This window comes from Sciurus carolinensis, chromosome 2 (genome assembly GCF_902686445.1).
Source record: "Sciurus carolinensis chromosome 2, mSciCar1.2, whole genome shotgun sequence".
NCBI lineage: Eukaryota > Metazoa > Chordata > Mammalia > Rodentia > Sciuridae > Sciurus > Sciurus carolinensis.
The window spans coordinates 22,987,430-23,013,028 of record NC_062214.1 but is presented as its reverse complement, the minus strand read 5'-3'; the positions used below and the strand labels follow the sequence as shown (position 1 = coordinate 23,013,028).

Genomic DNA, 25,599 nt, shown 5'->3' with positions numbered 1-25,599 from the left:
AGAAACTGGGAACAATAGCCACATCTAATGATGGCATGTCCAATTTTTTTCTCTCCTCAACCCTCTTCTGAGCTTCGTTATGAACACATGGATTTTTATTTATTCAATGTTCTATAATCACTTATAGTCTTTATTCTTTTGGTGCTCAGAATATCCTAAATTTGGCCAGTAAGAGCTCTGTGAGTTGGTTTCAGTGTTCTGACATGCTGTTAGCTTCGGAGATGACTCTGTTTTCCATCTTTTTTAAAAATATTTTTAGTTGTAGATGGACAGAATATCTGTATTTATTTTGTCATGTGGTGCTGAGGATTGAACCTGGTGCCTCACACGTGTGAGGCAAGCACTCTACCACTGAGCTACATCCCCAGTCCTCTGCTTCCATCTTAATAAGATGTCCCATCAAGTCTGAGCTTTTCCATACTATGTTACACGATCTTTCCAGGAACGAAATGTATGGCAGGAGAAGGCTTCTAAAAAGTCTGAGAAAAACAGACCATCAAGAGCAGATCTGCCATGTCTTTGTGGTTATTAAAGCATTCTGAGTTGGAAGTTGGAAGGATATTTGGGATCATCTAGTCACCTGTGATGATACTTACAACACTGCTAGGACTCCCCAATAAATGCCATTTAGCAACTGGCCTAAATACTGATTCACAGGGAGCTTACCTCACTTGGAACATCCCATTCTGTCACAGAGCTGCCTTATACTGAGCTCATTAGTTCTAGCTTCTCTCCTTTGAGCCTATGGATCTCTTATGAATCAGGCCTAACAGGTCCACTTAATGGTTTAGGAGGAACTTGGTTCTAAAGGATAATTTTCTCTTCTATTCTCTCTCTCATATTCAAACAGATGAATTTGTTTCCTGGATGTGACTGGGTTAATTTTCAAATACCCTACCATGACTCGCAAGATCCGACTGACTTTCAGGCCACTTTACATACTTAAATAAAAACAGTTAGAGCTGGGATTTAATTTCTACCTAAATGGAGTCCTGAAATTCATCTCAAACTCTTCCTATGACTGTACCTCAGATACAGACTGCTGCCAATCCAGCTGATCCACCCCTAGAAATCCCCTGCGTCCAGTTCCTCACCTCTCAATTTCCTCTGACAATGGTCTAACGTTTCCCAACTTCAGTGCCTCCTATGCCCATCGAGCCCACAAGCTGCTCCCACAGCAGTCTTCCTGGAACACTCCCTGCTTGGCAACTGCACCTGCTTTATCTCTGCAGAGTCTAGCATGGTGCTGAGCACATTGTATGTAAGTGCTCAATAAATAGAACTGGATATTCGGGCAGAGAGGCTAAATAAAGTGACTAGCTGAGTTGCTTAACCTCATGACTCAGTTTATTGTCCACTATTGTCAGAAGGAAATTTCCTTGAGTCTTAAACAAAAGTCATTTTATATAAAGCAGTGTTTAGAAATGGACCAACAAACTATTTTGAAAGTTTGGGTCAGTTTAAGTGTATAAGGTTTTTTTTGTCTGTTCACTGGTGGTGCTACCCAAGGCTTCATACATGCTAGGGAAGTATACTCTACCACTCGGCTATACCCCCAGTTCCTTTTTATGTATTATTTATTTTACATGTAGTTGCATAAAAGTTCTGATTGCATGCATTCTCTTTAAGGTTCAGACTTTCTAAATAATAAACTGTACAATATTAAGAAATATAGACAGCATATTGTTCTACAGAAAATGATTGGATTCAACATGAATATAGAAAGAAAATCAAAACAAAATAACTTCATTGTATAGTGACACATCTAACTGAACTAGTAATCATAAATCCAACTTGAAAAGCCAGTGCTGGCAGATTGGGAGGTAGTTGGTTCACTTCTCTGTAGATACTGATGGTGGCACTGCAAACTGGCTGAGTCTCTGTGGAGAATAATCTGGTCTTGCATAATAAGACTATGTAACTTTTCACAGGCTTAGGTCCAGTGATTCAGCTGGAGAAATATAACTTAAGAAAATCAAATTTCTATACTATGTGTATTTATGACACTGACGACATATCTCAATTCCCCAAATAAGAGAAAGACCAACCTAACCACGTATCACTGTATACACTATGGTGATATATTTCAAGTCTTCGAAACTGACAAGCATATGTTCTATTTGCACAAGTAGATACATACTGTTAGCCTTAGTGAGAGTGTTTACGGTTAAGAATGAAGACTCTGGGGGCTAGGGTTGTGGCGTAGTGGTAGAGTGCTCGCCTAGCACACTGGTTAAGAATGAAGACTCTGGGGGATAGGGTTGTGGCTTAGTGGTAGAGTTTCGCCTAGCACAATAGAGGGCCCTGGGTTCAATCCTCAGCACCATATTAAAAAAATAAAATAAAGGTATTGGGTCCAACTGCAACTAAAAAAATATTAAAAAAAAAAAAAAAAAAAAAGAATGAAGACTCTGAAATAAAGACACTTCAGGGTTTTTGAATCTTGGAGTTACAATTACCTCCATGCTTTCAGCAAATATTCCTCTTCTGAAATGGATTCAGACCATGCAGGTTCTCCAAGCAGTTACAGTTACTTGCTCTCAAGAACGTGAGTTTTTATTTAAAAAAAAACTTTAAAATTTTAGTGCTAGAGAGCAAACCCAGGGCCTTATGCATGCTAAGCAGACATTCTACCTCTAAGCTATACCCCTAGCCCAAGATGTGTATTCTTTTTTTAAAATTTATTGTTAGTTCTATTTATTTATACATGACAGCAGAATGCATTCGGATTCATTGTACACAAATGGAGTAAAATTTCTCATGTAGTCATACCATTCATGTAATCACACATGTACATAAGGTAATGATGGTTGTCTCATTCCACCATCTTTCCTTCCCACTGCCCCTCCCCCACATTTCCCTCCACACAATCCAACGTTCCTCCATTCTTCCCTTACCCCCTCCCTAGGTGTATATTCTTATTTGAACAGAAAACAGTTGGTTATACAAGCTCTCACACTGCCTGAGTTCATATCCCAGTACTTGCCACTTGCCAGTCATATAACCTTAGGTAATGATTTAACCTCCCAACATTCCAGTTTTAATTCATGTGTCTAATATGTTTAATATCGGACAAACCTATGGCAAATAATATGACCTGTCCCATAAAATCCATATGGGGTTGAAATGAGATGATGACTGCAGTGCTTAGCATAGTGTCTGAATTACTATCATATCTACTGATACCTACGTGTTCCTGTCATACCAACAGTGTACCCGTAACGTTTAAATTTTTATAAGAACTTTACATAAGGTGAGTGCTAATTTTTTACTATATATATTTTTAGTTGTTGATGAACCTTTATTTTATTTATTTATTTATTTATTTATATGCAATGCTTAGAATCGAACTCAATGCTTCATACATGCTAGGCAAGAGCTCTACCACTGAGCTACAACCCACCTGGTGAGTGCTATTATTGGGAAAAAAAAAAAAAATCTTAAAAGAAATGAGCTCAGAGGGGTCCATGTGCATTAGGTGAGAAAAGAATGCAAGATGGTTTGTCAGATTCCAACTACAAATATGTAAAATGAAATGCACTTATACTTATGCAAAGACAAACACAGAACTAAAGATCACTAAGTCCATTTTGTTTAAAGTTAGTCATTTCTTTGTCTTTTCAAGTAGAAGCAAGCAGGTATGAGTTGTGGGCCCCAGTCCCATGGCCTCTACTGACCATGCTGTGTCCCTTTAAAAAAAAAAAAGACTAAAAAGTTAGACCATGAAGTTTATAATATTTAACTCTGGATGGTGGTGAAATTATGAATGATTTTCCCTTCTTTCGTCCCAGTAGGGACCAGGCTACGTATTAAACATCACTTGGGCACTGGTTTCCACCAGCAAGTGCTTACCTGGAGGAGATAGAGGAGTCCTGGGACAAACAAGGTGATTGGATACAGAGATTGGTATGTTGCTAAGGCAAGAAAAATAGCACTGAGGAAAGCACTGCCTGTAAAAAGAAATAAGTGCATGGAATAATCCAGCTTCATCAATCAAGATTAGTCTCAGCAAGTCTCTATCAACATGAAACTTTCCATAACTGTTCAAACAATCACCTCACAAGCACTTCCTGGTGCATAAGGTGCTATGCAAACTCACACAGAATACAAGTTTCTTGGCTTGGTTTCCCATAAAAGGAAACCAAGGAAGTCAAAACCATCTACCTTTAGCAACCTGGGACACCACAAGCATATTTCTTGTGAAATTTTCAGATCCAAAAGGATTCTACAAAACTTTAGCCCAAAGATGTATAAAGAGATTGACTCTATTAACAACTATGACCTATTTAATGTACCAATTTATTAATCCTACAATGATTGCTTATGATATTCAGAGCTGTGAAACTATGCCTTTGGATTTTATAACATCCCATCACTCTTTACAATACTCTTTCTTTATGTGCTATCTTCAGATCATGTGTTTCTTTTTCTAAATTAAAATATTTTTATTAATAATGTCCCCATTTACTACATAAAACAGACTACTATGGAATCATTAAACATGGTACAAAATAGTTTGTAATGACATGAAAAGATATTTACAATTTTCCTTTTGTGAAGGTTATAAAAGAGATAAATGCTGTGTCCCTTTAAAAAAAAAAAACTAAAAAGTTAGACCATGAAGTTATAATATTTAACTCTGGATGGTGGTGAAATTATGAATGATTTTCCCTTTTTGCTTCTCTGAATTCTTTAAAACTTTCCAAAATGAACATGCTTTGTTTTTGTCACAGGAAAATAACTGAATTCTGTTTTTTTGAAAAAAAAAAAAAAAAAAAAATCAGCTCTTCACTTTTGAATGTTTAAGACATCAGGGCACACAAAAACAAAGTCTAGAGAGTCTGAGTTTACAATGGGAGTTTCAAAGTAGCCCAGAAATCAGTTGAGTATAATTGATGGTTCAAGGCTGGTGTCTTACAATAATAATACAATATCCATGATCACCCTCATTAGTGTGGGGCTTACTGTTCATTGAAAATAACAGACATCTTCTTCAACGATGTTTCATAAAAACAGAAAACTATTCAGTCCAAGGAGTTTTATCCCCTTCCCAGCTCACTCCAGGGACAAACTCAAGGAAATGATCCAGAGGCCCTTTTGCTCACCAAAGTGGTCTATATACTTGAAATATCTAAGAGTCACCTTGGGAGTAAGAGGGTTATGAGTCTGACAACTTTACAGAAAAGGGAATGAAAAGAACTTTGGGCATTCCATCCTTCAAACCAAGGAAACTTGTCAGTCAGAACAATCCTGGTAGACAGAAAGTAGAAAGATGGCAGAAAAAGGAGGAATTTAGATATTAAAGGCAAAGGACAGAATTTTATGGAGTAGGGCTATCCCACCATATTGACAAGTACCAGGCAAGATGTTCTGGAATAAGGTACTTGTAAAAATGACCGAGCAGGGACAAAATCAGTCCCAGCTAAAGCATTCTACCAGCAGAGGCCTCTACACACCTGCTGAGTTGAAGACTCAAAAACCAGGACTAGGTCATCCTGAGATGAGGAGATGGCACAAGTGCGAAGGTACTGTCCTAGAGCCCAAGGGTAAGAGCAGGCTCAGGATTCCTTCACCCAGTTAAAGTCTGAATGATGTTTTGTGGAAACTGGTTAAGACAGGGAAAAAAACTGGAAAGAAATTTTTATTTAACATGGTTTTCCATAGATTTGGGGGTGGAAGAGACAGGTCAATGTGTTTGTTACCAGAGGAAGGAGGCTAATGTTTCCAACTTCATCTATTCTTACAAATGAGGTGAAAACAAACACATGACCTTCACCTCCCTCTGCCACAGGAGACAAACAGAGAGTGAAATAAATACAACCATCTCCTGCCCTAACTGTCTGAGATCAATAATTGCTTGTCTGGACAACTGAGAAAAAAGAAAAAAAAAAATGCTCATAGCCTAGTAGAATGGACTTGTGAGTTTTAGAAAACTTGCTCTGAGAGTCAGAAAGAAGCATCTCTCTTAGTAAAATCTTTAGAAAAGAAAAATCTGTTGTTCCCACTATTCTGACAGTAAGTAGAATCAATGTCCAGTCCCCTTCCCCCCAGTTCCTACACTCCTTCCTGACACCAATCAGCAACCCTGTTGATCCACCTATGGAGCATCCATCACTTTAGTTCTTGCTTTTGTCATCTGTCACCATAGGTTTCAGCAACCTCTTCCTTCCCCTCCTTAGCAGTCTCCCTGATCCCCTCCCATCCAGTCCAACCTCCACAAAAACACCAGAAGGATCCTTGTAAAACAGTTTGGAGTGTGACAAGCCTGTCTTTAAAGGCTTCTAGGCTCCATTTTATCTATCAGATTAAGTGCAAATTCCAACAGCCTCACCATCCGGGTCCAGTTTCTCCAGCTTCCCCTCTCACCACTCACCCCTGGCCACACACCCTGCCATCCAGGTACAATCAACCATTTCCCCAGTTTTTGAAAACATCCTGCCCTTTCATTCTTGTGTCTGCAACCAGGCTATTCCCTCTGCTGAACTGTCCTTCCCTGCCCTCCTTCTAGCAGAAACCCATCTTTCAATGGCCAGTTGAAATGACACTTCCTCTATGAGCCCAAAGGTGATAACAACGGTCACTACTACTAACATTTACTGCTCACTTAGTAGGGACTAGACACTGTCCTGAACCCTCTGCATCAAGAATGTGTCAGACTCCATTGCTGGATAACTGTGGCCCTAGAGAATCTGTAATGGGCATCAGTCAAGAGTAGGAATAGCGCTGAGGTTGTGGCTCAGTAGTATACTGCTTGACTTCTTCCATGTGTGAGGCATTGGGTTTGATCCTCATCACCACATAAAAAAATATATAAATAAAATAAAGTTATCATGTACAACTACAACTAAAAATAAAAAAGTGGGCATGGCTGCATTCCTGTAAAATAGGCAGCTGGTCACAGGTCCCTGGATGAGGACATTCTCACAAAAAGAAAGTTTGATTACTGCCTGTCTTGATAACCAGTGTTCTTGAGTCCTGTAATCAGATATTTTTAATAGCCCAGAAGTAATGCAAGTCAAGTGTCCACCAAATGATGAATGGGTATATGATGTATCTTTAAAACAGATTATTATTTGACAATAAAAAAGAAGTCATTTATTTTGTATAACCCCATTTATAATATGTACCAAATAGCCTAATTCATATAGTAAATGGATTGGTGGCTGACTAGGGCTTGAGGCAGTTTGTGTGTATGGTGCGGGGAACTATGGAAATATAGGAAGTGATGGCTTATGGGCATAGATTTTCTTTTTTGGGTTGATGAAAATGTTATAAAATTGGTTGTGGTGATGGGTGTACAACTCTTGAGTATAACAAAAACCACTGACTTGTAACTTGTAGACAAATAAAAAATTCACCTAAAAAAAAAAAAAAAAAAGAAATGTGTCAGACTCAAAAAGCCCCTTAGGAAACATCACAACAACCTTGGTAAAAGCTTTACTTTTTGGCTCATTTTCTTATAACAGTTTTTCTGAGACAGAAATCATAAATTCACTCCACATGGTGGCACATATCTGTAATCCCAGTGACTTGCAAGGCTGAGGCAGGAGGATCACAAGTTCAAGGTCAGCCTCAGCAACTTAGCAAGACCCTGTCTCAAAATAAAAGATAAAAAGGGACTGGGGTTGAGCTCAGTGATAGAGTGCTTGCCTAGCACATGTGAGGCACTGGGTTCGATCCTCAGTACTACATATAAATAAATAAAATAAAGGTACTGTGTCCATCTACAGCTAAAAATATCTTTTAAAAAGTGGGGATGTGGCTCAGTGGTTAAGCATCTCTGGGTTCAATCCCTGGCACCAAAATTTAAAAAAAAAAAAAAAAAGAACAACAAAGAAAGAAAAGCTGGTAAGTTTCAGTTTTCAGATAAGCTAGAAGGGGCAAAAAGAATGGGTTTGGAAGGCAGAAAGTTGGAATGATATGTGCCTGAGGCAGGGGCAGGGAAGATAAAAAAGAGAAGTAAAATATGACTTCAAATATTTTAGACAAACTGTGCAGTAAGAAACCACTGCTGGGGTTTGCTTTATGGTAAGCATGTACGAGTGCCAGGGAGACTGGTGACTCAGTCTCTGTCCTCAGGGAGCTCCCAGTAATCAATTATAAAACATGGGAGGAAAGTACAAGAAGCAGACCTAGCCCATCAGGGGAGGCTGACACCTGAGTGTTGAACAGTAAGGAGGTGAGGCCTGGCATCCAAGGAAACAGCAAGTGCTGGCGCAGGAGCATGAGAAAGAATGGTATGCTGGGGGTGGAGGAGATGGTAACTAGATCAGTATGGCAAAACAGGGAGATCTAAGAGGAATGACTGGAAGAGGACCCAAAAGGGGATCCTGTGGGTGCTCGTAACATTCTGCCTCTTAATCTGGATGCTGGAATTAGTCATTCTGTAAAAAGTCATTTACCAGTACACTAATGATCTGGATATTTTCTCAATACATGTTATACTTCAATAAAAAGTTACCATTCAAAAAGTCTCAGCAAGCAGACAGGGGTCAGTCAGATCATGGAGGGCTTAGTTTGCACAATAATCCAAAAATATCTATCTACAGGCCCAGACAGAACTTTTGAAATAATGCCTGAGAAGGAGCCTTGTGAGGAAGGAACTGTGCCAACTGGTTATGAGTTTATCCCAAAATGATACAATTTACCATTGTCTGTTACTGTAGCCCAGATGTTCAGGCACTAGGTTTTTTGAACAAGGCTTGGCCTTCAGCCTGATCACAGGAAAATTAGGGTAAATCAGTCAAGGGGGTATGTGTACTAGCTGTGGTATCAAGGAATGTCATTATCTACCCAATCTAGATCTGAATGTTTTCCACCTCTCTGGGGGGTATGGGGTTGGGTAGGCAAGACAAGACAATCCTCAGCAAGCCCTTGGGGTAATGACATGCCTCTACAGTTGGCACTTTGATCTGGCCTGGATGGGTAGTACAGTTGCAGGATAGAGCAAGAATGTAGCCAAGGAGGACCATGGACTTCAAGGACAGTGAGCAGGGAGTGAGATACTGGGTCACAATCAGTGACCCATCTCAGGACAGGCAGTGGAACAGACTAGAATATGATCAAAAGGGCTGAGGTACCACAGGACTATCAAAAAAGGAAGTTGCACCAGGGTCTGAGGCAAACAAGCAAGACTGCCCAAGAGAAGGAGGTGATGCCAGAGGCAGGGTCCAATGTATTATATTCCTTGCCAAGTGTGCTCTTTTAACAGGTAGGATCTTGTAGCCGATCCACACTAATGATGATGAAGGTATTCTGTTCCACAGAATACTGCCAGCACTTCACATGTCTTAAGTCATTTAGTCCTTTCCATTACTCCAGGAAGTAGGTCTTTATTACTATTCCCATCTTACAGATGAGGAAACTGAAAGACAGAGAAGTTATCTGCTCAGGATCACAAAGCCAGTGAATGACAGACTCTCTCACTCAAGACCCCACATTTCTTAACTGCATCACTATACCACCCGCTGGATTTCAATCTCTATCTGAACCATGAAAATTACAATACACAGGGGCTGGGGTTGTGGCTAAGTGGGACAGTGCTTGTCTAGCCCATGTAAGGCACTGGGTTCCATCCTCAATACCACATTAAAATAAAATAAAGGTACTGTGTCCATCTTTAACTAAAAATATTTTTAAAAATTACAATACACAGAACAACTATTTGTTGAGTGGATTCTGCTAAGGAAAGATGCTAAGCACTTTGTGTTTCTCATTTACTCCTCCCCTCACTCTAGGAGGCAGATATCTCTTTGATCAAATGGAGACTCTTGAGGCTGCATTATCTGCACAAGACTACAGAGCTGGTAATTAGAATAAGCAGGTTTCAAAGTTGGGTCAATCTGACAAACTTGATCTTGAGCACCTTCTCTCTTGGGTCCTTGAGTCTTCTATGACTCTCTCCACTGCAAGGTTTTCCTCTACAGGAATCCCAAGTGGAAGTGATAGGATCAACAGGCTTCAGGATCATCACTACTCCAAGACTGGGCTCTAACAAGAGCTCTCATTCTAACTTTCTTCCTGATCTCCCCTATCAATCCCAAAGAATCCTTAGAAAATGACAATAACCAGTAAATAACTTAGAAAATGACTAATCAGTGCCACTACTTACCAACATGTTCTATTTCAATCATTTTGTGTGGATGGGTGGGTAATAGTGGGGACTGAATCATTCTTTACATTTGTTCTGTTAGACAAAGGCTATTTCAATCCCCATGGTACACATAAGAAAAGTGAGGCCTATAACTGTTTGTGACTTGCCTGTGCTGTTACAGCCAGGAAAGTGTGGAACTAGGATTAGCCACCAAATGAGTCAAACCTAAGAACAGCCTGAGTTCTTAATCACCCGTCTGCCTTCTGATAGTACACCCTGATCCTTCTTTTTTCTTAACAAGCAAGTCCTATCACAGAACCTCTTTTGGTGGAATAAGGGGAGATGGAAGGTTCTTTAGGTGGCAAACTTCAAGAATTTATAGTTTGGAATATCTCTTTGTTAAAATACACCAATGGTGAACAAGAAGCAGCACCTATTGTATCTGTTTTCCTTTTTAAAGTCGAATGAAGACTCCTTCAGAGGGATGGAGTATTTTAATTAGCTCACTGAAAGACAGAGTACTTTCAAACAACAAAGCAACAGCCTTCATAGTGAAATCCAAGCCACTCCACTAACATCAGCCCTTCCCACAGACCTGTTTCCCTGCCAGCACTCTAATAAGGACATCACAGTACAATGGCCGGGGCCTTGGCTTTGACTTGGATTTTCAGTGTGTTGCAGGTGATCCTGGGCTGCCACAAAGGAATTCAAGGGAAGTAGGTAAAAGTCAAGAGGACACAGCAAATGAAGTCATTCCCTTCTGTGCAGTACACACTTCATGGATGTCTAGGAACTTCCACTGTCCCTATATGCTTATTACTCAAGCAAATTTAACATTTTTATTTATGTGCTCACTTAAGGAACTTCGGAATAAAACAAAAAAGAAACAAAAGTCACCCATGAACTTGCTTTACAAAGACAAGTATTACCATTTTAAGGTCTATTTTCTATTTTTGTTGTCATTTTAACATAGTTGAACTTAATTAAAATATATGACTTTGTATTCTGCTTAAACTACAATTATATCCCACAAACTTTTTGGTAGTACTGGGATTGAACCCAAGGCCTCATGAGTGCTAGGCAAACACTCTACCATTACACACTGAGTCCTAATTTTTTTTTTTATTTTTATTTTTTTTTTATGGTACTGGGGATTGAACCTGAGGTACTCTACCACTGAGTTATATCTTAAACCCTTTTAATTTTTTGAGACAGGGTCTTACTAAGTTGTTGAGGCTGGTGTCAAACATATCATCTTTCTGCCTTAGCCTCCCAAGTAGCTGGGATTACAGGTGTGTGTCACTGTGTCCACCTTTAAATTTCATTTATTTATTTTTAAGGTACTAGGGATTGAACCTAGGGTGTTTTACTACTGAGTTATAATACCACTCCTTTTTATTTTAAGACAGGGTCTCCCTAAGTTGCTGAAGTTGGCCTTGAACTTGCTGTGTTCCAATCTTTTTTTTTTTTTTTTTTTTAATATTTTTTAGTTGTGAACAAAATATCTTTCTTTCCTTCTTTTCCCTCTCCCCTCTCCCTCTCCCTCTTTCTTTCTTTCTATGTGGTGCTGAGGACTGAACCCAGTGCTTCACACATGCAAGGCAAGCTTTCTGCCGCTGAGCTACAACCCCAGCCCCATATCCTTCAATCTTTGCCTTCTGGGTCACTGATTATAGGCATGAATCACCAGCCTAGCTAAATTCTCTTTTGAGACAAGGTCTAAGTTGCCCAGGTTGGCCTTGAAATTGTGATTCTCCTGCCTCAGACAATTTACAATTATTATTTTTTAATACTTTTATTTTATTTTTATGTGGTGCTGAGGATTGAACCCAGTGCCTCACAGGTGCTAGGTAAGCACTCTGCCATTGAGCTATAACCCCAGCCTCCAATTTATAATTATTTGAAAATATTCATTGAGCTAGAGATGTGGCTCTGTGGTAAAGTATCTGCCTACCATGTGTCAGACCCTAGGATTGATTCCTAGTATCAAAAAAATTAATTAATTATATTAAATTAAATATCCATTACATGGGTAAAACAACTATATTTTACTATTTAAGGAATTCCCCTATTTTGAAGTACCTTCTGGTTTTTCCAATCGTAAATAATTTTCAACTAAAGACTGCACCATAAAGCTTTACACATATTTATGGATTAATGTGGGATAGGTTCTCAGAAGTAGAATTAACAAATAAAAGTAAAAGCATTTTAAGATTACTGCCAAACTGCTTCCAAAGAGGGTTATACAAATTTACCAGTCAATGCACCACAAGGGAAAATGCTTATATGGTAATACAACCTTTGCCAGTCGATAGAATTATCTTCCAAAATCTTTGCCAATTTCAAAGGTCAAAAATAAAATTTTTTTAGAGTCACCTGTAGGTGAGGGGCATAGTCCAGGTTGAGCTTGCTCAGTATGTTTGAGGATCTGAGTTCAATACTCCGTACCACAAGAAAAAAAAAAAAAAGTCATATATATTTCATTGGCTTTTCTCTATTAATTTTCTATGAAGTTGAAAAATTTTTCAGGATTTTTTTGAGTTATTTATATTCCTTCTCTTGTGACTCTTTCCGATTGTCTTCTTTTTAAAATAGTGAACTATTCCTCTGTTAATTTTATTAAATATCTAGTGAGGCAGCATAAACCTGAAATGCAGAAATCTAATTTGCAAATTTATAAATGAACTACTTTTACTGTATATACTGTTAGTAGGAATTGCTAATAAACTCAAAATGCCAGAGTGGTTCAGAGTTCCAGCTAAAATAGAACTCTTCAAATATTTTAACAGATTAGGAACGTTGTTTGTGATAATCTCTATTTATAGTAACCAACAATGGAAAACAATTTAAATGTCCAGCAAAAGGAAAGAGCTGGGACTCTAGGACAAATGTGCACAAAAAATGGAGCTGCTATCTCAGTAGAAGTGAGGCAAAGTAAAGAGATTATTACTTTTCATTTGATGTATTTGAATTTATTTTATTCTTACAAAGTACTTGAATGACTTATGTAAAAAAAAAAAAAAACTAAATTTAAAGAAAATGAAAATGTGTCATCGAAGGTCAAAAATCATTCATACAAAATAAATGTAAAAAGTAAAACAAAATTGTGTGTATAAAATTACAAAAATGTCTACGAATTCATTCAATCAAAATCTGCAATCACATGATAAAATTTTCTTTAAATTGCTCTATGGAGGGGCTGGGACTGGAGCTCAGTGGTAGAGCACTTGCCTAGCATGTATAAGGCACTGGGTTCAATTCTCAGCATTGCATACAAATAAATAAAGGTTCATCAACACCTAATAAAAATATTTTTAAATTGCTTTATGCAATGAAAAACAATGTGGCTTTGAAAGAGATTAATGTAACTTATTTATACATTTTTTTCCCCAAAACCAAACCTTTCTATTGACTCAAAGGGCAATTAAAAAAAAAATTTTTTTTAAATGGCATTCTTCACATTTTTGTGTAAGACTCCTATTGCATGTACTCTCAGAGGGCATATCTTCAGTCTATTTTTGCACTCAGTTCTTTAAAAGTGTACATTTATGATGGGTACTGTGGAGCATGCCTGTAATCCCAGCAGCTTGGGAGGCTGAGACAGGAGGATCACAAGTTCAAAGTCAGTCCCAGCAACTCAGCAAGGCCATGAGCAACTTAGTGAGACCCTATCTCAAAATAAAAAAAAAAAAAAAGGCTGGTGATGTGGTTCAGTGGTTAAGCACCCCTGGGTTCAATCCCTGAAACCAAAAATAAATAAATAAATAAATAAATAAATAAATAAATAAATAAATAAAATAAAAGTGACATTTCCAATGCCAGGTATGGTGGCACAAACCCATTACCAGTTACTTTGGACACAGAGGCAGGAGTTTAAGGACAGCCTGGGCAACACAGTGAGACCCCTGCCTTTAAAACAAAAAGGAGGGAAGGGGACTAAGGATATAGCTTAGTTCGTAGAGTGTTTCACTTAGCACACACAAGGCCTTGGGTTCCATCTCTGGCACCAACCCCTACCCACCCCCGCCAAAAATCTAAAACAGACATTTCCAAAGGCAAATCCTCAGTCCCTGCTGCCATGCTGGGGCATATATTCCTATTTTAGCAATGCCAGGCACCTTGATAAACAACAGTATATGAGTCTGATACTCTGGAGATGGAGAATACTTAGAGACAGCAAAGAGACTTCACTATGTCAGAGTTGTTTCTGACAAAATGACCACAACCTTCAGAACAAGACAGTTCAGGTAATGTAATATGTAGTCATTTTAAGTAACCTGATAATAAGTTACACTTAAGGACCTATAGAAAGACCACCCATAACCAATCCAGGAGAAACAACATCTTATGAAGATCTAAGTCACTCTTAGGTGCCACCTAGAAAAGATAAGCACACTTTAAGTAAAAGGTTCTATGTACAACTTTGACTCTATTTCCTGAGTTGGCAAACTAGTTAGCAACAGTGAACAGAAATAGGGACTTCTACAATTTTCTTATAGGAGTAGAAATTCAACAATGAATTTCAGAAATCCAAAAGAAAGGACATACCTAGTAGCAAAATAATTCTATTTCTAGGACTTTACTATAAGAAAATAACTGAGAGTGGATACAAAAATTATTGTATGTTAGAAAGTTAATTGTAGTATTACTTAAGTAGCTCAAAACTAGAAAATCATCTAAGTATTTCATGATAAAAATTGATTAAAGAATTTCTAGGGGCAGGGATTGTGGCTCAGTGGTAGAGTGCTTGCCTTGCATGCATGGGGCACTGGGTTTGATCCTCAGCTCAACATAAATAAAATAAAGATATTGTGTCCATCTACAACTAAAAAAAATAAACAAACAAAAAAAGAATTTCTATACATTCATCCATTGCAATGGAATAGTATGCAGACATTAAAATGACAGACTAGATATTTATTGATCATATATGGCAGATTGTATTACTGGCCCCAATTCTCCACCTCCCTACCATGTACTCTGCAGGCCTTTCCACTGTGGACAAGATAGAAATCTTCCCTGGGCTGAGATGATGTTTTATCAATGGAATATAAGCACATGTGATGTAACCAGAAACATAAAAAGTACATGCCTGATTGGGCTTGCTCACTATTGTGCCTCTGCTACCACTACAAGAAGAACATGCTTAAGTTAGTCCACTGGTCCAGGAAATGAAAGAGATGTGGAGCAGAGCCCAGCCTAGATTAGTCAACTCCAGCCAGTGACTGATGCATGAATGGGCCCCAATGACACTGGCCAACTGACTAGCCATGTCCAACCTAGATCAGCTGATCCACAGCTGATTTACAGGTATGAGCTAAGTAAATGCCTGTTGCTGTTTTAAGCCTCTGGGTTTGGGAGTGGTTTATTAAATAGAATTTTTGTGGCACAAGTTAACTGATACAAAATTTATAAGTCTGGAAGAAAATGAGGCTGGGGAGTTAGAATTCTGAAACTATAACTCAAATGCTAATAGAGGGACTTCCATTTAAAATGGTAGATTGATCACCTCTCCCCACCAAAACCTGACTGAATGACAATAAGTGAATAAAACTAGTATTAAACCACAAAGAACAGAAGAGATTATTGCAAAAATATCTTAACACAGCAATGGAAAATTTAAAGCAGGAGAAAGAGAGAAAAAGAACTTAGCAATAAGGAAAAAACTGCAGCTCAGTGGCCTTAAAGAAGAATACCATTAAAAATCAGGCCGATTACCCCACATAATTTCTAAGACATTCAGTACCTGAAGGCATCAGGTATTATGAAAGGTGGAAGAAAAGTACACAGATGGAAATCAAGGCTGGGGAAAGCAGCTCAGTTAGAGTATGTGCATAGGAGGCTCAAGGTCCTGGGTTCAATCTGCAGCATCAAAATAAAACAAAAGGAAAAAACGGGGGAAATTATGCTGAAATTTTGGGACCTGACCAGTAAAAACCATAGGTCCCATCCCAAGATGTGCAGCCAAGTGAGTACTCTCACATATCTCACCCCTCTTCATATTCCACCTGCCACAGTTTCAGAGAAAGTTAAAAAGTAAAGGCTTATGGAATATGAGCACAGTCCAATAATGAACTGAGAAGTATGAGCTGAAAAAATAGTAAGATTACATGAAAGTCTACAGACTCAAATCAGTCACCTTCCCTGTTCCTGCTCTCATACGTCCAGTAGCCAGTCACATAAACCCTTTACACTATCCCAATCCTAACTCTGCTACCCTCAGGCAGGACACTGGAGGATTTCTCTGGAAAAATGAAATAGCTTCAGAAAAAATAAAACCTACTGACAACAACATTAAAGGATGCCTCCAACAACAACAACAACAACAAAAAGCCAATCCATACAGTGAGAATGATCTAACAAGCCCTGCCCATGCACAGTGTCCAGTCAAAAGGTCACTGTTCACTCTTAAATATACGCAGCCAGATCCCTAGACATAACAGAAAATCCTCCCATGAGAAAGAAAGACTGTTCTCAAAAACTGAAAAAATATATTCAGAGAATATATAATACTCAGAGAGATAATAGGATATTATAATGATACAATAAATATAGAATGTTTTAAAGAAAGAATTGGAGGGGGCTGGGGAGATAGCTCAGTCGATAGAGTGCTTGCCTTGTAAGCACAAGGCCCTGGGTTCAATCCCCAGCACCCAAAAAAAAAAAAAGAAAGAAAGAAAGAAAGAATTGGAGGTCAAGAAAAATTTTAAATGTAAAAAATAACATTAAAAATTCAACAGAAGAGTTGGAAGACAAAAACAAGGAAATATTCCAGAAAAAAAGAATGAGGGAAAAAAGTAGAAAAAAATAAATCAAAAATAGATTATGAATATTTGATCAAGCAACAAAGTCCAACATCCAACAGATATTCAAGACAAAAAGGACAGAGAAAACGGAGTGGAAAGAATTTGAAAAATAGCACAAGAAGACTTTCTAGAACTCAAGGACACTAAGTTTCCATACTAAAAGGGCCAACCAAGTATCCATCATAATGAAAGAAAACAGACCCATGTTAAGATATAGCATCAGGAAATTTCAAAACACCATGGTTAAAAAGAATTTTCTGAATCTTTCAGAAAGAAAAAATAGATTATATGTAATGCCATCAAACTGCCCAACAGCAATCAAGATGCTAGAAGATAGTAAAGCAATATTTTCAAAATTCTGAAGGAAGGGCTGGGATGTAGCATAGTGATTCAGCATGTGTGAGGCCCTAGGTTAGATCCCTAATACTGGAGGAAAAAAAAAGAAACAAAGAAATTAAAATAAACTTAAAAAATTAAGAAATTCTGAACAAAAAGTTATTCCAGTCTAACATTCTTACCCTACCCAACTATTAATTTGGTGGTAAACTAGAAAAATATATTTTTCAGACACAGACTAACTTCAAACATCTGTCTCATACACACTTTCTTAGACTACTACTAGAGGATGCACTTCAGCAAAACAGAGGAACAAAACAATAAGGGAAAGAGGGAACCCAGAAAAGAAGGGATACAGCACAGAATTATGAAGGGAAATTCCAGTATGACATCTTTGTACCCAGACTTGAGAATAACCAGGCCAGATTGGGAAGATGTGTGAAAGCGGTCTCCAGAAAAATAATGAAACTGATATACTGCTGGATGTATTTAGGTGTTCTAAAATAACATTGCTAGGGGGCTGGGGCTGGGGCTCAGTGGTGGAGCACTTGCCTCATACGTGTGAGGCACTGGGTTTGAACCTCAGCATCACATAAAAAATAAATAAATAAAAGAATAAATAAAGATACTGTTGTTCATCTACAACTAAAAATATATTTTTAAAAAATTGCTAGGGTATTGACAGATCTAGTAGGAAAGACAGGGAAAATAACAATGATTGGTACAAAAAAAAGTAACAAACTGAACAAGAACTAAAAAACAATCAATAATCCTAGGTTAAAAAAAATTATATAACAAATAAAAAGTAATCATAGTTGTTACTCTGCCCAATAATGAAAAAAAAAAAAAATATATATATATAGTGTCATAAAATACATGTTACTGACCACAGATGTATGTGTGTGTATGTGCCCGCGCGCACTGGGGATCAAACCCAGGGCCTTGTGCATGTTCAACAGACATTCAACCACTGAGCTACACCTGTAGCACCCAACTACTGATTTAAGCAAAACTGTAATATAAATACAGTAAGAAAATCAGGCAAAAGTAGGGATTTTGTTACAACAGAGCTAAACCTTTTATTCCCTATAAAAGGAATGCAATAAAAAATGTATATAACACATGAAATAGCAATGTAAGTTTTCACTCAGAAATATGGAAATAAATATTATCAAAAGTAAGCAGTTGCTTCAAAGAAGCTGAACTGGGGTGAGAGGAGAACGACAGAAGACTGCTATTCTCATTATAAGCCTTTTGCAACATTTTTTTTCAACTATGTTAATAGTGCTTCTTAGGTAGATTTTCAGGACGTCTTGATTATTTTTTTTTCTCTTGGCTTATCTAAGTTTTCTATAATAATCTTTTATTAACTGTGTAATTTTAAAAAATATTAAGTGTTGCTTTGGAAAAAAAAAAAGTCATAGCATAAGCTATAAAACCCTGCATAAATCAGGAACTGAGCTTCACACACTCTCCTTTAGGGCCTTACCTTTTATCGTGGTCAAAATGAAGAAAGCAATGAGGGTGTTGTTGATGGCGCAGGTAGACTTGGCAACACAAGACAAGATCGTGTAGGGATTTAAGAGATAGCTGGGGAAGAACACACATATTTAGTATTAGTAATCCTGGTCAATGGACCAGGGAGTCCTGGCTACCATAGCCAGGAAGTTTAAGAGGCTTACTAAAAGCACACTGAAAGGAAGGCAACTTCTTAAGAAATGAGTTCTCACAAGTAAAGAGAATCGAGTGAAGGTTGGCAGTCAATGAGTAAAGATAATGAGAATTATGCTATATACTATGTGGAAAATGGTTAAATTTAATAATCACAAAGATCCTACAAACTAGCAATAACATTATTTTGGTTTGGCAGAAGAGGAAACTGAGATTCAGTGGTTAAGTAAATTGCCCAAGGTTTTACAAGTTAGTATATACATTCAAAATTAGGTCTTTCTGGCTTGAAAGTCCTTGTTCTTTCTAGTACTTGGCCTTCTTGGTAGTTAAGCAGTTCACACTGAGGCAGACTTCAAAGAGAGAGTAAGTATCCATTAAATTCAATGAGTCAGTTGCCATTTGACTTCACAGGACATCCTAACCTTCCACTGGGAGGGAGTTAAGCCAAAATATTCATTCTTTTTCTGAGGTGGGAAGGAAAGGACTGTGGAAATTAATCTGATGGATTATCTGTATGTATTTCTATCCTGCTTCTACAAAGGATTGCAGCAGCTAAAATGAAAACAGATAACAAAAATAGTAGTAAAATAAAAATAGCAACAATCAAGACCAGGGGAAAAAATAAAAGGAGAAAACAAAGCAAAGGAAAGGGGTCTTCTAAAGCATTATAATAATCAGCTTCAAATCTGGCTCTGAATTTCCTGGCAGACAAAGTAAAAGTGAGGCCAGTTACATAATTCTGATTATCAGACAGGAAGAAACATACCACTGTCTTGGGGAGAGATTATAATTACTATTCACAAATAAAGACCTTAAATCCAATACCTCCCAGTACTGTAAGATTAGCAGTTCTAAAGCCAAAGGCCTAAAAATTGTTGGGGTTTTTTCCCAGCAACTACAGATAGGCTTGTTACACAACCTTTAAAGAAATGACTGCTGCTATTACAAAACTAACCCCAGGAGACAAGAGTCTATAAGGACTCATAATGTTGCTAAATCTCTGGTTCTACTAAAGAAGTTCCCAACAATATTTCTGAAATACATAGATGTGAACTGAAACTCCAAAATTGTTCAGTGGGAGGATAATGAAATCATTTCTAAATAGCAGGTGATGTTCAAGAAGCAGCTACCAAGACACCTATCTGGAATAGCAAACAGGAAATTCACAGAGCACAGGGTTGAGTACAATCTCCTCATAAGTCCCCTTCTAATTCTGAAGAGTTCTAAGGGCATGTTTTCCATGAAGAAACTTGCCTTGTTTTGTCTACTGTGTATTCCTAGAAACTAGCAATTATTAATATTCAATGACTATTAGTTGCTGGGTATGGTGGAACATACCTGTAATCCCAGTGACTCAGGAGACTGAGGCAGGAAGACCACAAGTTCCAGGACAGTCTCAGCAACTTAGTAAGACCCTGACTCCAAATTACAAATTAAAAGGGCTGGGGATATAGCTCAGTGGTAAAGCACCCCTAGGTTCAATCATCAGTACCAAAAAAAAAAAAAAAAAAAAAAGACTGATTGAATAATAATTCATATTTGCCTATCTCAGGAATATAAATAGGAATAACTTGAAAGAATTAATATTACTGGCAGCACTGGGTACTCCTAGAGAATTCTTTCATAAAGCCTCAATAAGTTCCACTCTTCCACACTGGTAACACAGGATTTATTTCAGTTTTCTGAACTACAAATGGGGGACTAAATTGTATACAGGAGCTGCGTGAAACAACGACCACATAAAGAACATCATTTTACTCAACCCATACATCACAATTAAAGAACTTTTTTTTTTCTTTAAGAAACATTGGTCATAAGTAAGCTGGAGCCCAGATCAGCACCAAATCAGAAAGCATTTGTGAAGGGTTTGATTGTGTATGTCCCTGTGTGAGTCTTTGTCCCAACAGAGACAGAATGGCTCTGTCTCTTTTGCTGGCCAGAACCCCAGTTGTGCAACAGAACTAAAGCAAATACTTGATGACTAAGACTGCAAATCTCCAAAAATACAACAAACAACATGGGAAAGTCTCATCAGATTTTCCTCGCATTCACTGGCACTGAGCCCTGATTTGTCAGGGAATACTTACAACAGGGCCACTTTCAAAGGGATATAACGCATTTCCATAGGGGTTCGGATGAGTTCAGCCACATCTGGGGCGTACTGGTTCAGTTCTAAGAGGAGTTTCTGCTTTTTAAACTAGGGGAAAAAAAAAAAAAAAAGGCAAAACATGAAACAAATGACTTCCCACTGCTTTTACAGTGAAGACCAAAAAAGTCCTTGCCATGGTCTACAGAATCCTCCGTGGTCCAGCCCCACCTCTCCAGGCTCATTTCACACTCATTCCCCCCACCTCCTGGCACCATGAATATGCCACCACTTTCCTGCCCTTAAGTCTTTGCATTTGACCTCTTCTCTTTTCCTATATAACTCCCACACAGCCTTTAGAGATCAGTTAGATCATCACTTCCTCAGGGAAAAGAAAAAAAACAAAAAACAAAACCCTATTATACACATCCTTTCACAGCATTCTTCAAAGTTGTAACTATTTTGTTTATTTATGTAACTGACTAATGCTGGCTCTCTCCCTAGAGTACAAGTTCCATGAGGGTAGGGATCATGTTATTTTTTACCATATATGCCTAATAGCCGGTAACAGAGGGAGAACAATAAAGATCTGTTGAATGGCTGAATGAATGACTGAGTGGCAAAGCCAGTTCTTAGCCATTTTGAAGAGTTATCATCAGTGGTCTAAAAACTCAAAAATTTCATCAGCAAAGCAAAGTATGTTTAAGCCAGGTAGAATGAGCCCAAATGTCTAGGATCTTATGTTCTCTTCCTCATTTTCCTATTTCAAATTTTTTTACTTCCACAGAGGAGGTATGAAAGGGTCATGAAGAAAAGGAGGAGAGCTAGATGTGGCTGCAGCTAGTGAATTAAGATGGGGGGGGTGGAAAGCTCTTGCCTTCCTCTGACATGTCACAACAAGTTCATGGGTGTGTTCCAGAATGAAAAAAATGCCTTACAAGCAAACACAAGTCAGAATATAAACAAAAAAAATCTCTGAACCCCAGATAGGTAGTCCTGATGATTTAATGATCAGGGAATCTTTAGACAGTAAAACTAATGCTGCAACCTATTGGAGTATTGCAAAGGAGCAAGCACTTAACTATCTGTGTGTGCATGGTTAAAGATTTAATGATGAAATAACCATATCACAATAGACTATATAGTGCATGGTACCAATTACATAAAGTTAAAAGCCTGCAAAATAATACCATATATTATTCAGGGATGTTTACAAAAGTTGTAAAAGTTAAGGCTGTGTGTGGGATTGACACTAGGTTCAATACAATGATTACTGGTGGGAGGGAGAATAAGGAGATGAAGATAGGAAAGGTAACTGCAAGCCTAATATTTTTTAAGCTGAAAATAAGTTCACAAGTATATGTATTCCTCATTTTTACCTATCTTAGTTATTTCGGAATTTTAAAAATATTTTAAAAATTTAGAAGAAAATCTTTCAATTCTAAAGAAAATCAAGAGGTCATCACAGAATTACAGGTAGCCCTATATTTCTTGCACAGGTTTAGGTAAAACCTTAATCAGAAAACCTAAAAAAAAAAAAAACTCCAAAAAACTCCCTTTGATCATCTCTCTATTCTCACTGTGGCAAGAGTTCGAGTAGTGGGGTTAATCATCAATAAGATTTATGGTTCCCACTCCTCAGTTTATACCCAAAGAACTTAAAATTAGCATACTACAGTAACGCAGCCACATCAATGTTTACAGCAACTCAATTCATAATAGCTAGATTGTGGAACCAACCTAGATGCCTTCCAATAGATGAATGGATAAAGAAACTGTGGCCTATATACACAGTGGAATATTATTCAGCCATAAAGAAAAATAATATGGCATATGCAGATAAATGGATGGAATTGGAGAATATCATGCTAAGTGAAATAAGCCAAGCCCAAAAACCAAAGGCCAAATGTTTTCCCTGATTAGTGGATGATAATACATAATAGGGGTAGATAAGAGAAGAATGGAGGAACTTCAGATTACATAGAGGGAAATGAGAGGGAGGAGGGGGTGGAGGTATGAAAGATGGTGGAATGAGATAGACATCATTACCCTATGTACATGTATGATTACAGGAATGGTATGAATCTACATTGTGCACAACCATAAAAACGAAAAGTTGTACCCCATTTGTGTACAATGAATCAAAATGCAGTCTGTAAAAAAAAATAAATAAATTTTTAAAAAATATACAACCTCTAATCACTTTAAAGAGATGCCTGTAGTTCTCTAAAATGAACTCTGAGTTCTAAATAGGAAGCACCATCTCAGAAAAGGACAGATGAACCTTGTTTTTGTCATGTGAGGTAGGTACAACTATACTGAAGATCTAATGGTCACCATCAATTGGCATTCATCTTCCACAGGCTAACTAACAGTTGGAGATAAAGTCCTCTCCCAGCATCATAGTGACATTACCAACTCTAATCAAGTTTCATTAAAACACATTTCAGTTTTACATTTGGTTGAAAAGATCTGGCTGGGTGCAGTGGTGCACACCTATAATCCAAGTGGCTCAGGAGGCTGAGGCAGGAGGATCACAAATTCATAGCCAGCCTCAGCAACTTATCGAGGCCCTAAGCAACTTGGAAAGCTCCTGTCTCCAGAAAATAAAAAAGTGTGTGTGGGGGGGCGGATACTGGGGATGTAGATCAGTGGTTAAGTACCCTGGTTCTATCCCCAGTAACAACAATAACAACAAATCAATATATGATCTGGCTAATGGTGCTTTTAAATGAAAGCTACCACTGGGCATGGTGGTACATGACTAATCCCTATGACTCCAGAAGCTGAGGCATAAGGATGCAAGTTCGAGGCCAGCCTCAACAACTTTATCTCAAAATAAGTTAAAAAAAGGCTGGGGCGGCGGGGTCGTGGCTCAGTGGCAGAGCGCTCGCCTAGCATGTGTGAAGCACTGGTTTCGAGTCTCAGCACCGCATATAAATAAACGAATAAAATAAAGGTCTATCAACAACTAAAAAAAATTAAAAAAAAAAAAAAGGCTGGGGATGTAGCTCAGTGGAAAAGCTCCCCTGGGTTCAATTCCCAGTACCAAAAAATAAACAAAACAAACAAACAAAAAAAAAAAATGTAAACTACCAACTCTTTCTTAGGTAATCTATATATATGTCACATATATAGCTCATATAAATACACATAAATGCATACACACACATACACATGAGATTTATTGATTTCCTTAGTGTTTTATACTGAAAATTTTCAAACCAGAGAAAAATTGAAAGAATAATTCAATAAACACCTAAATCCACCAGTTAACATTTTGCCACATTTCTTTTATCTCTACACATACACACAAGCGTAAGTTTTTTTTTTCCTACCAAACCATTTGAAAGTAAGTTACAGATAACCTGCCACTTGATCTCCATTTTAGCATATATAACTTCAAATAAAGGTAGGAGTGTACATACATAACCTATCTTGGAGAAGAAAACAGCCATTGCTAATTTATCTCTGAATTCCTCAGCTTATGAACTTCATGCCCAGTTATTTCATCTGTAGTCTTCAAGAGAATACTGAATGAATACCACATTTCAACTCAGCATATAGAATTTTTAAGTTATGCTCCATTAGTCTTAGTGATACTAAGCCTCTAAAATGTAGTTCTTAATCCTTTAGCAGAAGTTAAAAACTGAGCACCAATAACAGCTACAGATAGAAAAAATGACACATGCTCATACACATACTATTTTTCATACTATTTCAAGGGTTTTATAGACCTAGTAAGCCTATAAATGGAATAAATTAAAAACCCTCATTCTAAATATTTTAAAAATCTGAGGTCTAAAATTCTAGAATTTATCAGCTTCCACTATTTACTGATGACCATGCAATAGAAAGGCAAACTACTATTTCTGGTTCTATTACTTGGTAATAGAAGTGAAAATGAACCACAAGCAGGCAATGCCAATGAAATGCAGCCTTATCTCCCAGTCTAAAGCCTCTCAGTGGTTCCCAGCCTATCAAGGAAGGCTGTAGCCCACTTTTTAAAACCATGTAACTACATGGATAGTACACATCGTTAACCTGTTAACTCACTCAGAACCTAGGAAAAGGAAAATGGTCCCACTGGCTATTAGAAAAGGATTAAGACTAAAGTTTACATCAATACTTTCAAGAGGCATTTAATACATGCTAAATTTTCTGATTAAGATTACTCTTTGGGCTGGCACAATGGCACATGCCTATAATCCCAGGGGCTCAGGAAGGTGAAGCAGGTGAATGGCAAGTTCAAAGTCAGCCTCAGCAAAATCGAGGTGCTAAGCAACTCAGTGAGACACTGTCTCTAAATAAAAAAAAATACGAAATAGGGCTGGGGATGTGGCTCTGTGATTGAGTACCCTGAGTTCAATCCCAGGTACCAAAAAATAAAAAAATAAAAAGATTACTCTTTGGGCCTAGTTGTGGTAGCACACACCTGTAATCCCAGTCACTTAGGAGGCTGAGGCAGGAGCAATGCAAGTTTGAAGTCAGCCTCAGCAACTAAGCAAGGTCCTAAGCAACTTAGTGAGACCCTGTCTCAAAAAAAAAAAAAAAAAAAAAAAAGGGGCTGGGGATTTGGTTCAGTGGTTAGGTGCCCCTGGGTTCAA

At 37.8% G+C, this 25,599-nt stretch overlaps 1 protein-coding gene across 4 annotated transcripts in view; it reads right to left on the bottom strand.

Moving 5' to 3' along the window:
* The window catches only part of Pigu (phosphatidylinositol glycan anchor biosynthesis class U), an 81,426-nt gene that overhangs the window by 43,988 nt on the left and 11,839 nt on the right, over nucleotides 1–25,599 (bottom strand). For all 4 annotated transcript variants that reach the window (XR_007107112.1, XR_007107111.1, XM_047540501.1 and 1 more), the window contains 3 exons: nucleotides 20,994–21,103; nucleotides 18,725–18,825; nucleotides 3,853–3,950 (listed from right to left, as the gene is read on the bottom strand). Coding sequence is in view for 2 of the 4 variants with exons in the window: in XM_047540501.1 (XP_047396457.1) it covers nucleotides 3,853–3,950; nucleotides 18,725–18,825; nucleotides 20,994–21,103 (309 nt within the window). In the remaining 2 variants the exon portion in view is untranslated. The remainder of the gene's footprint in view (nucleotides 1–3,852; nucleotides 3,951–18,724; nucleotides 18,826–20,993; nucleotides 21,104–25,599) is intronic.